Here is an 18,629-nt window from a genome sequence, read left to right on the forward strand (position 1 = left end):
TTTTTTTTTGTAGAGACAGGATCTCACTATGTTGCCCAGGCTGGTCTGGAACTCCTGGCCTCAAGTGATCCGCTTGCATTGCCCCCCCGACAAAGTGCTTGGATTACTAATACATTGGTTTCATTCATCAGGAGACATTTTATTTTATAAGAAACCACTGTATAAGCACCCAAAAAGGAGAGGGCGTGGAGAACACCATCAAAAAGCTTGTCCATGTGTGCTGACGATACCTGGAAGGGGCCACAGGAGGTCTGCAGAGCAGCAGGTCCAGATGATAGATGAAGAGTCTTAGTGAAGGTAGTCTTGGCCAGCGCAATGGAAGGAAGCAGGTGGGTGCTCAAGATGCTCTATAGACCCTGCGCTTTGCAGACTCAAATGATTCCCCTGCATTGGCCCCCTCAAAGTGCTGGGATTATAGGTGTGAGCCACTGTGCTGGACCCTTTTAGGTCTTCTGTTTTCTAGACTAAACATCCCAGGTTTCCACCCTTGCATGTGCTGGAGTGTTGCCCCGTTACTGTGTTTACCCTGACCCCTGTCACTGTGGTCTCTTTCCTCCAAATGAACTCAGGGTTTGACTCCTGACTTGTCCACCTCCCTTCTTGAAGAACAGTTCTGATACTGGACATAGTTCTCCAGATGCATTCTGAGTGGTGCAGAGAGAGTTTTGATTGCTCCTGTTCTGGACACTATTTTTCTGTTAATGGGATCTAAAATTGTACTGATTTTTTACAGCAATTTCACCATACTATTCACTCATATTCTAGTGGTGGCTGCCTAACAGTGCTAGTCTTTTCCACTGCATGTCAATTCTTTTCCAGCTTATGCCTGTGCAATGAAAAAACATCTAAATGGGAATATTGTTCATGCATCCTTATTGAATTAAATTTTACTGCTTTGGTCCTTATCTCAGACTTTATTCTGAATTCTATTCTGCCCTTTAATATTTTAACTATATTTTCAGCTTAGAGCAATGAACAATTTTGATAAATAAATCTCCATTCAAGCTTCTGACAACAAGTTGAATAGCAGAAGGCCAGAGACTAAACGCTTCAGTCCACCACGGGAGATTTATTCAGGCCTGCATGGATCCACTGACTTGTGCCATCCAGCACTGGCAGCAAACTAATTACTAGTTACTTCCTCCTCCTATTGGAAAACTGAAAAATAATACATTCATCTATCGGAGGGCAGGTATTTTTCTTATTTGTCATGTTTTACTAATAGATCACTAATAAGTATCAGTTCTGAAAGTGCTGTCATTACTCTGGGCTTTATTTATCTGGCTCTATAAACTTGAACTTTTTAAAAAAACCCAAAAGCACTTTTATTTATTGCATTCTCTAGTTTCTGCAGAAATGTTTATTTTACTCTGTATCATTTGAGAATTTTTTTTTTGAGACAAAGTCTGGCTCTATCGCCCAGGCTGGAGTGCAGTGGCATGATCTTGGCTCACTTCAACCTCTGCCTCCTGGGCTAAAGCCATCCTCCCATCTCAGCCTCTTGAGCGGCTGGGACTATAGGCATGCACCATCGTGCCTGGCTAATTTTTTTGTGTTTTTTGTGCAGATGGGGTTTTGCCCTGTTGTCAAGGCTGGTCTTAAACTCCCGAGCTCAAGTGATCCCCCCGCCTTGGCCTCCCAAAGTGCTGGCATTATAGGCCTGAGCCATGGTGCCAGCCTGAGAATTATTCTCCTAAATGGAGAAGAAGGAAAACAACATATTTCCATGCCTTTGGATTCTTTCTCAAATCCCTTGTGCCTTTTTTAGTACTAATTGCCTTTAGGGGAAGAGATTCATCCATTTATTTATTATGGGGTTCCTAGATACCAATGCCCCGAGGATAGTAAGGTAAAAGACAAAGTCCCCGGTCTTGAGGAACATATGATATAGCAGGAGAGAGTAAAATAGATGAGCGGAATATGAGCAAACCTGCTTTTTAGCACTGGAATTAGATTGATTTGCCAGAGTTCAAACTGTGACAGGGTTGCTCTGGTTGGTTGTGAAGGTTGTACACTGCATATTCCAGAGGGTGCCATTCATAGAGACAATGATCTATACAGCTGTATGCAGTAGACTGAATCTTGGATCCACTGCCTATTAGCTCTAGATCCTTGCTGAAATTACTTAACCCCATTAAGATTTGTCTTCCAACTCTGTAGAATGGGGAAAATAATAATAGTACCCATTTCACAGGGTTGTGATGAAACTAAAATACTCCCTCTAATTCATATATCGCAGTGCTTGGGATGGATTAAGTGTTTGGTAAATGTTATTAACACAAGGTGGTCACGCTGGAGCACGTGTGGTGAATGTGGAAGCACAGGGAGGGCTGAGTATTTGTTTTCTAGGGCCGCTGCAACAAATTACAGCAAACTTGGCAGCTTAAACACACATATTCTCTTCTAGTTACAGAGACCAGAGGTCCAAACTCAGTTTCACTGGGGAGATGCCAGGGTGTCAGCATTACCTGGCCTCCTCCAAAGGCTCTAGGGAAAAATCCATTCCTTGCCCCTTCTGGTTTCTGGTGACTGCCAGGATTTCTTGGCCTGTGGCCCTATCACTCCTATCTCTGCCTCTGTGGTCACATTGCTTCTCCTCTTCTGTGTGCAGTCACATCTCCCTCTGCCTTCCTTTTACAAGGATACATGTGATTGCATTTAGGTCGCATCTGGAAAATTCACGATAGTCTCCCCACCTCAACTTAACTTCATCCTCAACTTACATCTACATAGCCCTTTGCCATATGAAGTAACATTTGCAGGTTCCAGGGATTAGGATGTGGATATCTCTGGGACCATTATTTAGCTACCATAGGCTGCCTAACCTAGTCTGGAATTGGGAGGAAGGAAATGTCAGTGTCACCTTCCTGAAGGAGTTGATGGCTGAACCCAGAAGTGAAGATGGTTGGGAGTTACCCTGGCAGAGAACTGGGGATGAGCATCCCAAGTGGGAAACATTCAGGGTAGCCAGTGTGACGGTAGACAAGCCACAGAAACTCAGACCTGCTAAGGCAGTAGGATATTGTCAATGTGCAATTTCTCAATTGCTTTAGCTGACATAGCATCAAATTATTATTCTTTAATTTCTTTTAAACACAGATTTTAAAAAATGTATATTTAAATTTTGGAATTTCCTTGGAATTTTGCTCCAAGGAAACCTTGAGCAAGTGTCTCTGTCCTCTGCCATGGTTTTTGCAAGCTGAGTCTATCTTCCAATAGGGTGTCTTTTCCGTTTCTCAGTACCTGTGAGGTAAGGGGTACCTGACATACTGCAGTGGTTGCAAACGTAGCCCATGCGAATGTGGCCCACAGACATGCTCTGTTCAGTCCTACAGTATTTTTTTTTTAAGTTAGAATCAGTTGAACACTTTAAAAAGTGGGAAAATTCATGACAAGTCTAAATTTCTAACATCTTTTATGAAATGAGACAATGTGTCTCAATGTGTTCTTGCTGGGGCTAAAATAGAAGCATTAAAGTTTGAGAGATTCCCTCAGTTTCTGGGGCCGAGACCCCATAGCCTCTGAGTTGGTACTGTGGTTTTTTTCTTAGCAGGGAGAAATAAAAAAAGTGGAGAAATGAAAGTCTGAGTGGCCATGTGACGGGGCTCATGCTTGGAATCCCAGCACTTAGAAGGGGTTAGGTTGGAGGATTACTTGAGCCCAGGAGTTAAAGACCAGCCTAGGCAACATGGTGAAATCCTGCCTCTCCAAAAAATACAAAAATTAGCCAGGCATGGTGGTGCATACCTGTAGTCCCAGCTACTGGTGAGCCTGAGGTGGGAGAATTGCTCTGGGAAGTCGAGGCTGCGGTGAGCTATGATTGTGCCCCTGCACTCCAGCCTGGGTGACAGAGTGAGACTGTCTCAAAATAACAAAGCAAAACAAAAAAGAAGGCTGGAGAGGGCCACGCTTCTCATCCCTGCTGGCATTACTCATCACCTTACCTGCTGTCCCCTAGTCTAGGCTTCTGAGATTGAGATGCCCGATTGACATGGGCGGGCTCTTTTCATCTTTCCCATTCCTACTCAAAAATCAAGAACAACTACAAGACAGAGAAACTGACCTCCAACAGCACTCTTTACAATAGCTGTGGCCTCAACCTCTTGACTCCTGTCTTTTGGGAAAGACGTTCTCTTCGGTCAGTGGGTGGGGAGAGCACAGAGCAGCAGTGGAGAGAGAGCTGGCCTTGCCGCCTGGGGGCTGCAGGCAGGGTGGGCCAGCACCCTCGCACATGCTCAGTAAAAAACCCAAAGTGAACCAATGCTTACTGCTTCAACATGATAGCATATTCCCTTCCTATTTTTCATTTATGTCTAGGAGGTGGGACTGTACTGGAATACTGTTTTATAGTTCCTGTTTCACAGCTGGCAATATATTGTAAGCATTTGCATGTTTTATTCACTATTATCCCATGTTACCATTTTAAAAAAGATTTATTGAAGTGAAATTCACATATTAAAAATAACCTTTGAAGTTGCCAATTCAGTAGTCTTTAGTGTATTCCCATTGTTACAGAACCACCGCTTCTCTCTTGTTCCAAAATGTTTTCACCTCAAAGGAAAACTCCATAGCCATTAAGCAATTGCTCCCCATTTCCTCCTCCCCTAATCCCTGACAATGACCAATCTGTGTTCTCTCTCTATGGAATTTCCTGTGCTATTTCATATAGATGGAATCATATAATACGTGACCTTGCCTGTCTGGCTTCTTTCACTTAGCATAATGCTTTCAAGGTTTATGTACATTATGACATGTATCAGCAGCTCATTCCTCTTGGGAGTGACATTCCCTTACATATGTACATCCATCCCACGATTTGTTTATGCATTTATCAGTTGATGGGCGTTTGGGATGTCTGCACCTTCTTATTGTGAGCAGTACTACCATGAACGTATGTGCACGTGAATTTGAGTTTGAGTACATATACCTACAAGTGGACTTGCTGGGTCATAGGTTTACCTTTTAGAAGGACCGCCAAACTAATCTTCCACAGTGACTGCATCTTTTCACATTCTCTACACTTGCAATATACAGAGCTTCCAGTTTCTTTGCATCCTTACCAGTACTTACTAGTTTCCATTAAAAAAATTCTAGCCATCCTTGTGGGTGTGAAGTGGTGCTTTGGTGTGGTTTAGTTTACATTTCCCTAATGTATGTCATTTCTGATGGCAGCAGAGCAGTCCCTCTTAGAGATGTCCAGTTAGTTTGCCTAGTCAGTTCTCCATTGGTAAACATTTGGTCTCTGTCTCACATCTTTTTGTCATTACAAACATGTAAAATGCAGTACACACCCTTATGTTCTCAGTTAAGAGCCTGGACTTGGGTCAGACTGGTGAGCCTCGGGTGTGGTATCTTTACTTGCTATGTAGTCTTGGGTAATTCACTTGATCTCTAAGCCTCAGTTTCTTCATTGATAAAATGGGCATAAATAACATCTGCTTCACAGATGTTTCTTAGCATTAAATACGAACATGTGTAAAGCCCTTAACATATGGGCTCATATATAGTACGCACTCAGTAAATGCTGGGTGTTTTCTCCATCTTGGCTCATATCTTAGATCCCTCCCTCCCCGCTCCCTCCCTTCCTTCCTTCCTTTTTTTTTTTTTTTTTTTTGTCTCACTTTGTCACCCAGGCTGAAGTACAGTGGAGCCAACGTGGCTTACTGCAGCAAGCAATCCACCTGCCTCAGCCCCATCAAGTAGCTGAGACTACAGTTGCACGCCACCATGTGCACTCTTGTATTTTTTGTAGAGACAGGGTTTTGCCTTGTTGCCCAGGCTGTTCTCAAACACCTGGGCTCAAGCAATCTGCCTGCCTCAGCCTCTCAAAGAGCTATGATTACAGGCATGAGCCACCATGGCTGGCTGATTTCTTTTTTAAATTCTTAGAGGTGACATTGCTGGGTCAGTAGAAGTTATTTGAAGGCTTTTGATGCACATTGCCCAAAAGTCCTTTCCAGATACTAACTTAACCCCCATCAGGAGTGTATGCCAGTGTTTATTTTTGGCACCTTCAATGCTGGGGATTGTCATAGAAAACTATTGCTAACATCTCATTGCTGTTTTAAATATGCATTTCTTTGATTGCAAGTGAGGTTAAATATTTTTTGGACATTTATATATCTCTTTTATGAATTGCCTTTTTATGTCCCATGCCCCAGTTTTTCTATTGGGTTGGTAAACTTGTCAATTTCTGTAAGAGCTCTTTATGACTAGGATTTTAACCTAACTTATCTGTCATTTTGTGAAAAGATAATTCATTTCCAGTTTGTTAATTTCACATGGCTACATGGCATGGTTCACTACTACAGGCTCTATAAATATCAAACTCCTGGTGTTTCTTGGAGGGGATGGACAGCTGTTGAACAAATCATTTACTTTCTTTAGGCTTCAGCTTCCCCAAATGTGAAATAAAGGAGTTGGACTAGAAAATTGCGGTTTATATCCAGATTTGAAATTTTATAACTTCAAACAAACATCTTGCATGCTCAGTATATTATTTCATATATCATATTTTATACTGATATGTAATGGTAATATTTCTAAATATAATTACTCGCTAAACTGCTTTGGTATACCTACTGACCCTTGAGCAGACGCTTTCAGTATCTAGTGGCATTTTGGTGTTTTTTAGGTAGAAAAAAATATATATTTATTTTACATATAAAATAATATATTTCACATAAAAATATAACATATTTTGTACATAAACATGTAGAAAAATGTAACATATTTTACACATAAATATATAAAAATGTAACGTTTTATAAATACATATAAAATATAACACGTTTTATGAATATAAAAACGTTTTATATTTAAATGTAAATATATAAAATATAACATATTTTATGTTTAAATAATATATAACTATAAAATATAACATATTTTATGTATAACTATATACAAAAATATATAGAAATATATAAAATAACATCGAGGTTACAAAAATTAAAAAATCTCTTTTTGTATATTTTATTGGTGTACTAGATGAGTTATTTGTAATTCTCTTCTAAGGAATTTTTACTTTTGTATCACTGAGGCCACTGGAGTTACAGCTGTTTTTATTGTTAAACAGGTATTTGATTCAGTTAATGCTACATATTTTGACTTTAAGACCAACTTTGCGAAGAGGCTCTCCACAGAGGTTCCTGTTGCGAGTAGCCCCATTACCACAAGGTGGCGGCAAAGTCAAACTAGGGCTCTGTCCGCTGATTCCTTTGGGGAAGAGGAGTCAATCACCTACCTCCCCGAAGCTTCTGGATTAGTGCTGAAGACAACGCCTGAGAAAGAGACCTTGACTCTAGGTGAGGTGCCAGAAACGCCACAGCCCAGTTTTGCAATGTGAATAAAGGATATATTCCTGAGAGAACCTTTGTCTTGTAGGACTAAGGAGTGCCACATCTAGTCAACTCTTCTTTTTCTACCTTTGAGTAAGAAATTTCCAAGGTGGGGAGAAATGACCCAAAAACAAAAGAAAGTACTGTATGTGTTTTTAAAAAAAAAGTTTACACAAATTAAATTTAACAGAGTTAATTGTGCAAAGAATCACTGGCCAATGGGCAACCAGATAACCGTGCCGCCACGTTGGGGCGGGCAGCATTCATGGACCAGATGGGAAGTGCGGTAGGAACCGGCCTGATTGGCTACAGCTCAGTTCTCCTTATTTGCACGTGGTCTGATCAGTTGACTGCCTGTGATTGGCTGAAGCTCACCTTCTGTGATTGGCAGAGACTCAGCTAAGTTAGACTTTCAGTTAGTTTACATCCCAAGTTAGGTTGCAGTTCTCAGGCCAAATTTAGTTTAATTTTAATGTTTTTGAGACTTGCGTTGGTTAGATAATTATTTTTGTAAACATTGTATGTGTGAATGTATATATATATGTATATGTATACACATACATATATGCATTTTTGTTTGCAAAGTATAGAATTTTAATGACTGGTAAGGTTCCTGGTATACAGAGTCTGAAAAAAATTATACATTAGAAATGGAGTAATCAGATGTGAAATAGAAGAAAAAGAATCCGGAGAGGATGAGAGGAAGAGAAAGTAAGAGGAAGGAAGCAAGAGAGAGGCAGGGGGGACGAATGGAGGGGGAGAGGCAAGGGGAGAAAGAGAGAAGAGAGGAGAAGGAGACAGAAGAGTAGAAGGAGGAAGAGGAGGAAGAAAGAAGAACCACCAAGAGTAGAAGGGAAAGAGAAGAAAAGGGAAGGAAGGAAAGGAGAGTGAGAGACAGTCTGATGGCTATGATGGGACAGAGATGGGGGCGTAGGCTCCAAACCACTAGCGTGGGCAGGATCCATGATCAACCTGTCAGAGTCGCGAACACAACTCTTTCTGAAATATGTAATTCTCATTTGGGCACAGCCATTTTCATTCCCATCCTTCAGAAGCAAAATTTGTCACCTATCATCTGCGGATGCAATTCCCATTCTTTCCTTTGAGAACCCTAGGCAACATAATTATTTGACTATCAGCATATTTATTAAGACAAATGTTAATAGAAGTGCAGCTCTTTTCAGTGACATTAGACACGATGATACATTGCAGTTCTGCAGATTGAAAGGGAGCCCAGATTTTATCAAACCAGTGAAATCTCCATGTAAGGACAGGTGTTAATACTGAAAGTATTTAGTAACTGAAGAAGGAAGCAGTAGGAGTTAAAGGATTGTAAAAAAGGTCGTTGTTATGACTATCTTCTGAAAGAAATCATTGTAATTGAGGGACAGTTTTGATGCTGATTGTTTCCGAAGATTTTTTGGGTAAAATTAGGGCCTCCCTTTTTCTTTCTAGGCTCTTAATTTATTGATTTTTTAAAAAATGTATGACATTGTGTGATATTCAGAAATCCAAGAGACAGATATTAGCCAAAAGAATTCTACAAGAAAGGCCATTTTATTTTCTACTTTAGGCATTAATCAGATCAATTGGTTTCTCTGTGCTTTGCTAGTGGGGTTTCTTTCTTTTTGTTTTAGAAGAGCAGTTACTGAAGATCCTCACATTCCAAAGGGTCATTTACAGAGAGGTTCATTTTCAGTCATGCTCTGTGAGGTCACTTCTTTCTTAGGCTGGTGGACCTGACCTCTTTGTTTATAACTGGGAATGATTGTCAGTACTAGCCTCTGACTGCGACTTTTTCTTCCTCATTTGAAGTTCTGAGAGCTGGCTTTTTCTCCCCTGTACTCTTCTACAAATAGCACAAGGAAGCAAGCATGCATAATATCTCAGGACAAAGAGCAAGATCTAAAACTTGGAGCAACATTTCATATTTTCATCCTTTTTCTCCCTACATGTAATATATATTGCTTAAATTTTGAATGTCCCAGTGCTTGAATTTTGAATGTCCCAGTACTTGAGGTACCAGGCTCTTAGGACATCAGTGACGGTTTTTAAAGCCCATAGTTGTCCGAATGAAGAAGAGATTGTCACATGGCAAAAGGCCAAGATTTTCCAATGTTCCCTTGGCTTCTCTGATGAACAAGTGATACGGCAGATATTTAGTTTTAGAGAATGACTTGACAGGTTTCTGGCACAGTTGAAAGTCTGGTAAAGGGCTTTCTCAATCTTGAGAAGAGACTAGATAGGAATAATATTGATGGAAGTAACATTTACTCTTCTATTACTTTAACTTAGAAAGCATCATTGATGCCATCTTAAACTATGTTTAAAACATCTTTCTGCAGTAGAAAGGGGGAAAGAGACAAAATAATTTGCTCATGACTGTGTAGTGAATGTCAATGCTGTCAAAGCAATCATCCCATAATGATTTCCTGGCAGGATGATCATAGTTTGGGCAAACCAGATACTCTTTACGCTATCATTTAAAACTATGGAGCTGTTTCTATCCGTTCTTCAAATATGCAAATCTGTTTTTTTTCCCTACAGAGATGAAGCATTTACACTGTTGCTACTGCAGATTAAGTCAGGTCTTTAATCTTGGCACCTCTTCCCCTCTCTAGAGGCCACTGAGGCAGCTTCCTCACTGAGTGACAACCTCATGAAGTCAGCAGTCTGGATAAGATTCTGTCCCACTCCTTGTAATGGACTTTGGAGAGACAAGAGCCTGGGCTTTCCCACTCTGTCCTGTTGGGAAAGATGCCACAGCCAGACCTAAAATCAAAGGGATTATTTTGTTTTAAAAACCAAATTCAGAGCTAAATGTCTTTTTTGTAGGATCCTGCAAAGAACCACCAAAGACCCCCATCAAAGGAAGTTCTGAAACAAATAACTCTGCTCTCCATTTTTGCAAGGCACCTCATGCAATGGACAGAGACTGGAAGGAAAACGTTGCCTCAAAAGGGCAGGTAGGTAAAGAGAAAAAAAAGCTGAAGATTCCACATCTGGAGACACTCAGACAACTGAGTCGCAAATGTAAGGAAAGAGTTCCTTGGCAGCTCTTATCAATCAACAAGAAAATGATGCATTCCTGATAAAATATGACATTATACTTATTATGGTATGCTTCCCGTTAGCTCAAGGAGCTCTTGCTGTCATCATTTCCAACTATTTGATGATGTGTTCTGTCCTTTGGGGTCTCTTAGGAAAAGTTAAATTACTGCTTTATATGATGGTCTTTTAAATATTTCCCTTAAGTCTTTCTTGTTGTTTGTTTTTTCTTGGTTAAGTAGATTTATTACATTTAGGTATCTCTTACTTATTATAGTTTTAAGATCTTAGGAAGCTGCTATAAATCTTTTGGGCACATTAAATATCAATAGAATGTTTTTGATTTCATCAAATCCAATGGGGAGTCTTTAAAGGAATCAATGTTTCAGTTCAAATGCTTTGAACTAGAAAAGTCATAAATTCTCAATTTAGGCAAAATTGCTTATTCAGTGTATACCTCTTTCTGTGCTTGGCTATTTTGCTAGAAGAATAATAAAATATTGTAAATATAAATTTTAGTTACCTGAACTCATATGCAATTGGAAGTGAATGTTTTAGAGCAGGCATTTTGATGTGTGCTTCGTAGTTGGGTATGGGTTTGGGGGATAGGGAGTGGCCAGGGAGTCCTACTGAGATAATTAGGGAGCACTCGTGGTCTCAAACCTGGGCCAGACAATAAACACTCCTGTCTTCTCCATTTTTTACTGCTGATTAGCGTTTTTGATTCCCTATCCCTTAGGGCTTCCCTTTTCCTTCCCCTTCTCCTTTCTGGTAATTGGTGGCAGCAAGGTTGATGGCTGTGTCTGTGGGCTCACGATGGCATTGGCAAGATACTCCTTAGCAATTGTTATACCAGCTAGAATGTCACCCCAGCATCACTGAAGAACCTGGGCAGGGGATAATGGAAGCTGTTCTATGATGTTAAGCTGAGCAATTTTTCTTTGTCATGATTAGTTAGCAGTCAGATAGCATCAAGAGTGGTGAAGACACAAAGCAAGGTCTTTCTCCTGCAGAGTAAATGTATATCTTCATGTGGTCCTCACTGATCATCTGGAGGGTGTTTCCACAACGAGGGCCTGCATAGCCGTGGAGACTTTCAGAATTCATCTTCCAGGAGCTCCATATTAAGTTGCTGATTAAAGTAGTAAGTAGATGTCATCTAGGAAAGAGCACCCCTGCACCCACAGAGCAGAAGCACATGCCAAACCTTGCTGTAATCAGCTTTGTGGTGACTGTGGGACTCTGAAGAAGTGAGTGTGTGAAGAGTTCATTGAACTACTGATGAGCGGACCATTTTAGAAATGTTATTTTCTACTAATGGTTCCCAACTCAGGGTGATTTTGCTCATCAAGGGGCATTTGGCAATATCTGAAAGACATTTGATTGTCACAACTCCGGGGAAGAGCATCTTGTGGGTGAAGGCATAGATTACTGCTAAACATCCTACAATGCACAGAACAGCTCCCACAGCAATGAATTATCCACTGCCAAATGCCCATAGCACCAAGACTGGGAAACCCTGCTTTATAGTTAGTTGTTCTACCTTGAATAATTAAAAACCATGATTCATTGACAGAAATGCCTATTATGTGACATAACATCAAGGAAGAAAAAAAAATACCAAAATGTTGTCTGTCAGAGAGACTTCTCTCTGAACTGTGGGGACACAGTTCACTCTCTGAACTATGGGGACACAGTGTATAAGGAACATGGCTGTGCTTTGGTCAAGGATAGGCCGAGGTAGGATGTTTATATTCTGCATGACTCAGTGAGTCCAGAGCACAGGTGCATAACTCCACTTGTTGTCGTAGCCATGCAGACATAGAGAAGCTCATCACCACAGCATAACATAGGGAAGGACATCACTTGGCTCTAAGCCACTATTGTCTGCAGAAGGTATAATTGCCCTGTTGACACTGCAGGAGCTGGCACCTGGAGAAAGCGAGAGAAAGCCAGAGCTGTCCGTATTTGCAGATGAATTGGGGGAGCCAGGACACAGCTGGGCTCGCTTCTGCCCAGAGAGAGAGAGTGTTAAGCTGCTGACCCTGAAGGCAAGGGAGAGTTAGCCAAGCGGCTGTGTGTGGGGGCTGCTGAACTAAGCAGCCGAGCTAAAGGTGAAAAGTGAAGAGAGTTAGTGTAAGAAAGCTGCTGATGAGAGCTGCTGCTGAATAAAATCATCACCTGCCTATGGACCCCCAAGTGTTCTTTCTGCTCATCCACTGACTCCCTCCAGACCTCAACATGACCTTTGGTGTAGTCATGAACCTGACACAGGGTTTGTCACACATGTGAGAACACATATTTTGTTGTGAAGAAGCAAAACAGAACCTTCTCTGCTTTATTCATTACTATGTTTTTTTCAACAAGTATTTTTCTTTCCACTTATTACTAATTTTCCTAGATGTTTTTGATTGATGTTGGATGTAAGATTGTCAGAAGTGCTCTTTATATATTGGCCCAAAGGGATAGCACCTAGATTTTTGCGCATGTGGAATTTTAGTAAAGTTACTAAAGATCTCTGTGAAGGTGTTAGCAGAAAAAGACTTTTAAGATGATGAGCTCAATTCAAACGTTACAGGTGAGAAAAATTGAGGCCCAGAGACAATCTCAGTAACAAGCTGAGGGAAGGTCTTTGGATTGCGTACTGACAGGCATTCCCTCAAACAAATCCTTTTTGCAAAATGTTATCTTATGAATGCTCAACTTTATTATTTCATAGAGATCTTTTAATTTCAGAGAGTACTAGAAATGTCATGGCAGTTCAGTTGTGGCAGGCTTTGGTGATGCACTGACCTATGCTGTATAGGTTAAATGGATTTTTGGGCTAGAAGAATAAAAAAAGATTTTATTCTAGCTGAAAAATACCTGCTCTAGGGAGCTGTTGAGGAGATTAGAAATAATATATGTAAAATGCTCAGCACTGTTCATTATATGGTGTTTAGTTAATAAATAATGGTGATTATTGTGGTGTTGACTTTGACAATGTGGAGTCTTTGAACTCCTTAGTGAATTATCAGTTGTAAATCTATATTATACATCACATCTAAGTTGTACATATATGTTTCTAAAGAAGTATTCTCCTTATGTATGTTTATTTTCAGAAATGCCTAAAACAACTTTTTGTAACCCAGAAGGTGGTTCAGCAGGCTAATGGAAAAATGCAGCTCTGTGAGCAATCCCAATGTGTTTGGAAAGGTACAGGCTCCAGACATTGTCCTTCTTTTCTACCCTCCTCTTTCTCTGCCTCCTTCATTTCTTCCTAATTTTAAAATATATTATTTTTAATATTTACTAGATTAAATCGACCTAATTTTAAAATTTGAATAATTCTCATAATCCTCTGTTCTAACTACCCCCACCCTCCAAGTCCCATTCTCTAGGGGCGACTACCTTTAGCTCTTCCAGCTGTCCCCTGGGGCATTTACATCTGTTTTCCAAATAATATTGGTAAACTGCTATTTCTTGTGATTTTAGACTTGACGGCAAGAAATAGCAGTTTACCAATATTAGCAGTTTACCATTTTTTTTTTCATGTTGCTCAGGCTGCAGTGCAGTGCTGGGATCTTGGTTCATTGCAACCTTTTCCTCCTGGGTACAAATGATTGTCATGCCTCAGCTTGTCTTATTTTTTTTTTTTTGAGATGAAGTCTTGCTCTGTCACTCAGGCTGGAGTGAAGTGGTGTGATCATGGCTCACGGCAACCTCCACCTCCTGAGCTCAAGCAATTCTCCGGTCTCAGCCTCCCAAGTAGCAGGAATTATAGGCCTGTGCCACCATGCCTGGCTAATTTTTGTACTTTTAGCAGAGACAGGGTTTCACCATGTTGCCCAAGCTGGTCTCGAACTCTGACCACAAGTGATCCACCTGACTTGGTCTCCCAAAGTGTTGGGATTACAGGTATGACTCACTGTTCCTGGCGTGTCCTAATTTTTTATTAAAAATATTTTTGGAAATTTTCTTTTAAAAATTATGTAGACAATACATAGATACACACTTTTAACTTCTAGATACAGGGGTGTCTAATCTTTTGGCTTCTGTGAGCCACATTGGAGGAAGAAGGACTGTCTTGGGCCACACATAGAATACACCAACAATGGCTGATGTGCTAAAAAAAAAAAATCACAAAAAAATCTCATAATGTTTGAAGAAAACATTTATGGATTTTTGTTGGGCTGCATTCAAAGCCCTCTTGGGCTACATGTGCCCCGTGGGCTTCAGGTTGGACAAACTTCTATCTAGGACTTTGTGCATGTTTATTCCTCAAGCATCTGTTTCCCAGCAGTAAAAAGGGGAAAAAATTTGAGTTAGATGCATAAAAATAGGCACAAAATTTCAGGCCTTCTAAATGTTCTTTTGGGGGTTTGGGAATGTATGGTGGGGATGAGGGCATGAACCTTATCTTTTCCTTAGAATGATATTTTCTTAAAAGTAAAATAAAATGTGTTGGGATTTGTCTTTCCTCAGCTCTCTCATCTTGTAACAAGTTTTTGTTTCTGTAAGGTGCTAAATATTTGACTTAGAATAAAAAATATATGTTCTATGAAGCCAGAGATAATGTACCTATAATATTCTGATATGCTAGGAGACTCTCCCTCTTTCTCTCTCTCTATATGTATACACACACACATATATATGTATATAGACATACATATATACATATATACACACATATATATGTATACACACACACACACACACACACACACACACACACACTTTATTTATTTTGTTTTGTTTATTTTTTGAGATGGAGTCTCGCTCTGTTACCCAGATCACTAGCATGATCTCAGCTCACCACAACCTCCTCCCCCCAGGTTCAAGTGATTCTCCTGCCTCAGCCTCGTGAGTAGCTGGGATTACAGGTGCCCGCCACCACATCCAGCTAATTTTTGTATTTTTAGTAGAGACAGGGTTTCACTATGTTGTCCAGGCTGGTCCCGAACTTATGACCTCAGGTGATCTACCTGCCTTGGCCTCCCAAAGTGTTGGGATTACAGGTGTGAGCCACCGCACCCAGCCCACACTTTATTTTTTAGAGTTGTTTTAGGTTCACAGCAAAATTAGGCAGAAGGTACAGAGTTGCCTTATATCCCCTGTCACCATACACACACAGCCTCCTCCGTTATCAACATCTCCCACCAGAGTGGTACATTTGTTACAATCAATGAACTTACATTGACACATCATTATCACTCAAAGTCCTTAGTTTATATTAGAGTTAATTCTTGATGTTATATATTCAATGGGTTTGACTAATGTATAATGACACGTATCACTATTATAATATACAGAATAGTTTCATTTCCCTAAAAATCTTCACTGCTTTGTCTATTCATCTGTCTCTCCCCTTCCTATAGAAGCTTTTTTATGGTATCTATAGTTTTTCCTTTTACAGAATGTCGTATAATTGGAATCATACAGTATATAGTTTTTTTCAGATTGTCTTCTTTCACTTAGTGACATAGATTTAAGGTTTCTTTATGTCTTTTTTTTTTTTTTTTTTTTAAGAGACAGAGCCTCACTCTCATCCAGGCTGGTGTGCAGTGGTGCAACTATGGTAGCATTGAGCTCCTGGCTCAAGCAATCCTCCTACCCCCAAGCCTCCCAAGTTGCTGGGACTATAGGCATGTGCCAGCATGCCCAGCTAATTTCTGTATTTTATTTTTTTTTTGAGACGGAGTCTCACTTTGTTGCCTAGGCTGGTTTGCAGTGGCATGATCCCGGCTCACTGTAACCTCCACCTCCCAGGTTCCAGCAATTCTCCTGCCTCAGCCTCCAGAGTAGCTGGGACTACAGGCGCCTGCCACCACACCCAGCTAATTTTTGTATTTTTTTTAGTAGAGATGTCACCATATTGGCCAGGCTGGTCTCGAACTCCTGACCTGTTGATCCGCCTGCCTCAGCCTCCCAAAGTGCTGGGATTAAAGGCATGAGCCACTGCACCCGGCCAATTTCTGTATTTTTTGTAGAGACAGGATTTCATCATGTTGCCCAGGTGGGTCTTGAAACTCCTGGGCTCAGGCAATCTGCCTGCCTCACCCTCCCAAAATGCTGGGATTACAGGTGTGAGCCACTGTGCCCAGCCCCAGGAGATTTTTGTTCATTCTTTGGATATTGATTTTTTTTTAACCTTAGTGATACTTTATCAGCAAGCCTAAGTGTTTTTAGTAACCTTGCAGTTCTGCCCTCAACTGCAGGTTTGCATAGCTAACACAGAAGCAGGAATTTATGAGTAACAATTTGGTTTTTTGGTATAGCATTGTGAAGCTCTCATGCTTATCTGGTCAGACACTACAAGTCACCTGGTGGTCTTAGTTTCTTCTGATTTTATCATTCTCAGTTTGGTCACAAGCTGAGTGGTTGGAGATGAAAAGACAGTGGCCTGTGGTTTGAATTTAGTATGGTCTTTTGATGAGAACTGAACAAAAGACAGACCTCAGATAGTCATGAGTAAAATTAACCAAAAGTAGTAACCCCATGTGCTCTGGTACTGAAATACTGAGAGAAAGAGCTAAAATCAATGAATCAATAAATATTTATTGATAAAGTCTCAAGAGTAGGGATTTGCTATATCAGTTAAGTTTTGGTGTAATAGACATGTGGACAAGCAAAATTCAATTTGGTTTTAAAATAACAAATAACAGAATAAGTATTCAAAGCATGATGTAATATCTCTGTGTACTCACAACAAGATCCGTTATCTACATTCAGGCCTGTGTGCATGCGCTTTTTATTAGAAAGTGCCATTGGAAGAAATTTTAATATTCTTGTTTAAATTAACACTGAAGTGCTCTTCATTTCCTTCCTTCCTTGGCTCTTTGTCCTGTAGTTTTTTCCATGATGACTACTTATTTTCCACTTAATTAACCTTTTCCACTTAATGATATTTCTTAATACCCATAAGAATAAATATTATATTTTCAGGATCATAGAGCTATGTAGAAGTGTTTGTTTCTTGTAGGCTGCAAAGATGGAGTCAGAGATGAATCCTTTCATCTTAAAAGGTCCAGTGATATAAACCATTCCATACTCAAACCAGAGGTGAAGATTCATCTTACTGGTCTCCGAAATGACTACTGTAAGTTATCATTTAGATTGGGAATTGAAAAGTTGAAATGACAAAATGCATCCTGTGCTCTGGCATAAACTTGAAATTTAATTAAACCAGATGGTCTTTATGCCTTATACCCAAATAGTGTAACATCCAATTATGGCTAATATACTAGACTTTTCCTAGTGCAACTTTCATATTCAGGAGCGGGTATTGTTAATGTTGGCATGGTGTGTGAAATATGCATTTTATGTTACTGTATTAGAAAGACCTGTACTAATGATCTATTCTTATGTATGTATTTTAAATATGGGTAAATTGAATTAGCCAAACAACTGCATTGGGTCTGCTTGCTATGTGCCTAGTTTGTAATCTAGTTTGGAGGACAGGACTAACTGACATGGAACTGATACCAGTATGCCAATGTAGATTGTAAATAATAAATTACAGGATATAAGGAGCTATAAAGACCAGAAGGAGCTCAGTGAGCTTTGGTGTTGCTCAGAAAGACTTTGTAGAGATATTTATACTTAAGCGGGGTCTTGAAAGGTTGTTAGACTTGGAAGGGTATAGAGGAGAAGGACCATTTTTGGTATTGTTAACAGCGTGATGAAGGTAGGATGTTGGTAATCAATGATATTTAATGGCAATGAAGAAGACACATTGGGGAGTGGTGAATAAGTAGGTGGGTACAGGTTATGGAGAAAAATTCAAATTTCGAAATTTAGATTTGTTTTGGGAGTTGTTGACTAAGAGAAACATCAAAGGAAAATTCATGGCAGAGTATGCAGAATGCGCTTAGTAGGAAAGAGCTGCCAAAGAGTAAAGGCTTATTTTTCTTCCATGTAGAAAAGAAATAGGTTAAGAAATGAATTTATGATTATTCCAGGTTTTTGAAGCAGGAGAAGGGTGGTGTCACTGAGAAGACAGACTGGCAGAGGAAGTGATTTGGAGAGGAAAGGCTATGCTTGAATATTACATTAAAGGAGACAATAAGACATAGAAGAAGCTTGGCAGATTATTTGAAATGAATGCTGGTAGTTGAAAAGAGGTTGGACTAGTGTGTAAGTCGGTTGATTATGATTGACACCAGGAGCCAGTGTGAGCTCCCTAGGTGAGGGAGAGAGGAGCAGAGGGAAGAGGCCTGGGCTCTGTGGAATATCTATAAAGAGGCGTAATCTAGAAAAGGC

General features: G+C 40.1%; 1 protein-coding gene across 1 annotated transcript in view; it reads left to right on the forward strand.

Moving 5' to 3' along the window:
- Positions 1-18,629, forward strand: part of CDC20B (cell division cycle 20B) — a 56,315-nt gene that overhangs the window by 19,343 nt on the left and 18,343 nt on the right. Inside the window, exons 3-6 of the mRNA XM_032280845.1 lie at positions 7,079-7,307; positions 10,176-10,306; positions 13,490-13,583; positions 17,350-17,466. Of these exons, the coding sequence (XP_032136736.1) occupies positions 7,079-7,307; positions 10,176-10,306; positions 13,490-13,583; positions 17,350-17,466 (571 nt within the window). The remainder of the gene's footprint in view (positions 1-7,078; positions 7,308-10,175; positions 10,307-13,489; positions 13,584-17,349; positions 17,467-18,629) is intronic.

The sequence above is a fragment of the Sapajus apella genome, unplaced genomic scaffold (genome assembly GCF_009761245.1).
Source record: "Sapajus apella isolate SASKATOON/1434 unplaced genomic scaffold, GSC_monkey_1.0 scaffold1, whole genome shotgun sequence".
Taxonomy (NCBI): Eukaryota; Metazoa; Chordata; class Mammalia; order Primates; family Cebidae; genus Sapajus; species Sapajus apella.